Genomic DNA, 5143 nt, shown 5'->3' with positions numbered 1-5143 from the left:
GAGGCGCTTAGCTAGTTCAAATGGGAATTTTACAACACAACATTCACCGATTGGGAAAGTTTTACTCGTTCATTGGAAATACGTTTTGGTCCGTCTTGTTATGAAAACCATCAAGCAGAATTGTTCAAACTCCGCCAGAGCGGATCTGTGGCAGAATACCAACAACAGTTCGAGAAAATATGCAACAGAGTTTGGGGGCTCTCCCTAGAGTTAATTCTTAATTGTTTCCTATCTGGTCTTACAACTGATATTCGATGTGAACTGGCAGTTTTACGACCAACACACATAGCTGAGGCACTAGGCTTAGCCAAATTAGTAGAATCAAAAATTAAAGACTCCAAACTTGCATTCTCTAAGCAGTTTCGTCCACCCACCCACCCACACTCCATACCCGAGACCACAAACTATACCAACTCCTACACACCCCAACCTCGCCTCTCCACCTGTTGTTCCCTTTCACAAGCTCACACTTGCCCGAATGCAAGAGCGGCATTCCCAAGGATTGTGCTATAATTGTGATGAGAAATATTATGGCGGGCACCGTTGTCAACAAAAGAAATTCTTACTTCTACTGGTGAATGATTTCCCTACTGAACCTGAGGACCATTTCTCGTCCACGGACGAAGAGACCATGCTACCTCCACAAGAGATTATTCATTTTCAACTTTTTGAACAAGCTCTTGAAGGCCAACCATCTCCGAAAACATTAAGGTTTATTGGTACCATTTCCGGTCCTCCGGTCACTATTTTGGTTGATACTGGTAGTTCACACAATGTTCTACAACCAAGGTTGGCCCACTACTTGCAATTGGAAATTTCACCAACACCACAATTTCATGTGATGGTGGGCAATGGTGCACACATATATTGTACGGGGTTATGTTCAAATACCCCTATTGCGCTACAAAATCAGCTTTTTAATATACCCTTTTACTTACTTCCTATTAAGGGGGCAGATGTAGTATTGGGTATTGAATGGCTGCGAACATTGGGCCCTGTAACCTCAGATTTTGCGGTTCCTTCTATGTCTTTCAAGGTTGGTGCCAATACTATTACCCTCCAAGGTGACACAGCTCCCTCGTGTGAACCCTCTACACTTCACCAACTTAACCGACTCATTCATACTGACTCAATTGCCTCTCTCCACACGATTACATTTCTCCCAATGGCCATGACGCCCACACCCCGCTCTCTAACGGCTCCCAGGGGTTTCCTAGGCCTCACAGGGTTTTATCGGAAATTCGTCAAACAGTATGCCTCTATGGCTGCTCCTCTCACTGATCTACTACGATTATAGCAGTTTACATGGTCTAACCAGGCTCAACAGGCCTTTAAAAAATTACAGCAGGTTATGACTACTACACCAGTCCTACAACTACCAGATTTCTCCGTCTCTTTTGATGTGGAAACAGATGCATCTGTTGTGGCTATCGGGGCTGTCCCTCCCAAAAGGGTCATCCGCTGGTGTTCTTTAGCAAAAAAATGTCCAGCCGCATGCAGCACGCCTCTGCTTATGTTCGGGAGATGTACGTCGTCACCGAAGCTGTCAAAAAATGGCGTCAATATCTTATTGGCAAACAACTCACTATCTATACAGACCAACAAAGTTTAAAGCATTTGATGACTCAAGGTTTTCAAACCCCGGAACAACAAAAATGGGCAACAAAGTTGATAGGATTTCACTATGTAATTAAATACAGGACAAGTACCTCAAATCGCGTTGCTGATGCGCTGTCGCGGTGTCACAGTGATGCACTCCCTTTCTTCTGGGCCATGTCCTGAACAATCCCATATGTTATTGATCAACTCAGAAAGTATTTGTCCTCAGTGGCAGGTCAAGCATTCATAAAAAACATGAATCAGATTCATCATGGCATCAAAAATTCCAAATCAAACATGGAATATTGTGGTACAACAGTCGAATGTTCATACCGGATGAAGAGAATATGCGCCAGAAATTGCTTCATGAGTTCCATGCCACTCCAGTTGCGGGTCACTCAGTGTGGAAGGCTACACTGGCTCGACTTAGTAGCTCTTGTTACTGGCCGAGCATTGCCAAATAGGTCAAGGACTTCGTTCGCCGATGTGCAACTTGTCAATACAATAAGTACCTGCCATAGAAATATCAGGGATTACTTCAACCTCTCAATATTCCAAATCAAGTTTGGGAAGAACTCTCAATGAAAGCACCAATTTGTTATGGACTCAAGCAATTAATCTATTGAATAGAAACTAACAGAATACTAAGAACAAATAACTGGAATAAAATACTTTCTATATCATATGAGTTGCTCCTGGAGCAGCCAACTCATATAGTCTCATCAAGAGATCTTTTAGGGTTACAACTTACTGGGCTAAAGTAATTCAGGCCCTATTTTAAAAACAAGGATAAAACAATTACTAATTACTTCTCCACAAAGTCTTCCAACCAGTTGGGCCTTTTTGTAGTTCTCTTAGGCCTTGTGACTACTTCACTAGGTGGGTCTCCATCACTGCTTTCTATTTCCATTTTTGTTTTCTTTCAATACATATTGATGAACAATATGCAAGTTTTAATATGACTTATTTCAGTTTATAAGAGACAAAATGCCTTGGCTAAGTATTATAATTAGTAAAGATAACTGAACTATAGAAAGAAGTATTATTATTTTGATATTATTAAATTTTGCATAAACTTGTTTAAGAGTTGTCTCAGTACTATGCCATAATTGAGAGGCACAGGGTGTAGTTTATCAGACCAACTTATATTACATTATAAATAGGAATTTATGCAATTAACTCTATTATTTGAACATCATGATTTTACACTCAATTGTTATATTAGTGCTCATATCATACATCAGTCTAAGGTGCAAGATTTTAAATTACAAATTGAATCAAATAATGCAGTGGCAACATCTTTATTAAGGTGACGGCCACAATTACATCATGATTGACGTTGTAAAGTGTAAAGCATATGTTGAAAAAAATTGAAAGAATTGGAAACCTAGGGTATGCATATTTTTAAGCATTCATTCATGATGAACTATAAATATAAATCCGGGAGTTTGAAAGGACAACAATCATATCTGAGGTACAAAGATGCTCTCATAAATGAGCTCAAGAATTAAACAGAAAAATTGAAGAGGAAAAAAATATATGTATTGATTGTGTATGATTTTTATACATTGTTTCTGTATTATTATTCACCATCCATATTTTACTATCATTCACTCTTCAGAAAAAGTAATATAAATGAATGATGAATAATATATTAATTGTGTATAAATATTTATACCGATTGTACATAGATATTACACAAAAAAATCAAACAACATATGGTTAAGGGCTGCATATTTGGAGCACCCTAACATTGAAGGAGAAGACCAATATTAATGAAATTAAGCAAAGAATTTGGTGCACAATGGGTTGGCATTACCCTGGCCAAGGCTCAGGGCCACGCACCAAATATGACTCGTCAACCTCGATCAGGTCTACTCGATCACGCACCAAATATGACTCGCCAGCCTCGGACAGGATTGCTCGGTAACGCACCAACTTTGGTCTGTCAGCTTCGGTCAGGATTGTTCGGTCACACACCAAGCTTGGTTCGCCAGTCTCGATCAAGGTTACTTGCTCTTGCATCAGATTTACACGGTCATGCAGGCAAGGCCACGGCACCAGGCATGGACAACATGGTCATAGTCACGATGTGTACTCTGGCCCATCTGACCTCACCAAAGTGGCACGATAGTTTTGTTCATGTAATTCACATGGGCCTAATACTTTTTCTTCTGGGCTATATTGCTTAATCATTATTTATCTAATGATTAATGCATGATTAGTTAGGTAATTAGTTACAACTAATTAGTCTATGAGATTGCTTATCATTCAAGTAATATGTTATGGCCTTGGTTATATAAGGTTGGTTGTTCCAACTCTTCAAAACAATGAAATACAATGAATCTATTTCTTTCATAAAAGTAGTATGGTATCAAGAGCTTGAAGATCCTATACACTCCTGCTGCAACTCTACACTGCATCAGAAAGTAATTAGAGTACTCTGCATATCAACAACTTCTTCCTCGAGACAAAGGCATCAAGAATGGAAAGCCTTGAAACAAATCAGGTAATCCAATATGCCTCCAATTACAATGAAATACAAAATCCATACTATCCGCACCTAGGAGAAAGCCTTGGAGCAGTTCTTGTAACACCTCCACTAGATGGAAGCAATTACCACACATGGAACAGGGCAATGAAAAGAGCCTTGCTATCCAAATATAAATTCAAATTCGTCAATGGTTCTATTAAGCCTCCAAGTGAAGTAAAGCCTGAATATAACACATGGGAATGATGCAACACGATGATACTCTCATGGTTCACAAGGTCCATGACAAAGAAAATTGGACAAAGTACCATCTATATAGACAACGCCCAAGAACTTCGGGAGGACCTGAAAGAAAGATTTTCCAAAGGGGACTATTTTAGAATATCTAATGTCCTTCAAGAACTGCACTTAATTAGGCAAGGGGACAGGAATATCTTTGAATACTTCACTGATGTGAAGACTCTTTGGGATGAACTTGAGTCACTAAGGCCACTACCAAGCTTCCAATGCGAGATAAAATTCGAATGTCAGATGATGAATATTGTCAAGAACCATAGAGATATTGAGTATGTTATTTGCTTCCTAAAGGGACTCAATGACGAGTTCAACACAATCAAGGCACAAATCCTACTCATGGAACCTCTGCCCCGAATAAACAAACCATGTTCTTTGCTCCTACAACAAGAAGAGCAACAAGTGGAACCAAGACAGACAAATTCAAAGGCACTCTTCAACACTAGTGACAAGAGACAACAATTGGATCCAAATGACTCAAGACAACAGAAATGGATAACAAGGTCATCATCATAGAAGGGTGCATACACACAAGGAAGAACCAAGGGAACAGGCAGAGGCTACAATAATAATGTAAGGAGTGGAAGGCTGAAGGTGTGCACTCACTGTGGAAGAGATAAGCACACAATAGACACATGTTACTTCAAACATGGGCTACCACCTAACTATCAAGGTAACAAGCCTAGGAAAGAGACTAACTCAATCAACACTGTAATGGTCAATGAGTCTATGGATCACAAGGGTAGCAAAAATGTGCAA

At 39.6% G+C, this 5143-nt stretch overlaps 1 protein-coding gene across 1 annotated transcript; it reads left to right on the top strand.

Moving 5' to 3' along the window:
- Nucleotides 4346-4900, top strand: LOC109326675. Its single transcript, XM_019559412.1, has one exon. It carries the CDS (start codon nucleotides 4346-4348, stop codon nucleotides 4898-4900), a length of 555 nt encoding a protein of 184 aa, XP_019414957.1.

The sequence above is a fragment of the Lupinus angustifolius genome, chromosome LG02, assembly GCF_001865875.1.
Source record: "Lupinus angustifolius cultivar Tanjil chromosome LG02, LupAngTanjil_v1.0, whole genome shotgun sequence".
Lineage (NCBI taxonomy): Eukaryota > Viridiplantae > Streptophyta > Magnoliopsida > Fabales > Fabaceae > Lupinus > Lupinus angustifolius.
This window is presented reverse-complemented; position numbering and strand designations above follow the sequence as displayed.

Bases quoted from the DNA above. Each gene is read 5' to 3' on its own strand.
- LOC109326675 (XM_019559412.1), top strand. From the start codon at position 4,346: ATGATACTCTCATGGTTCACAAGGTCCATGACAAAGAAAATTGGACAA.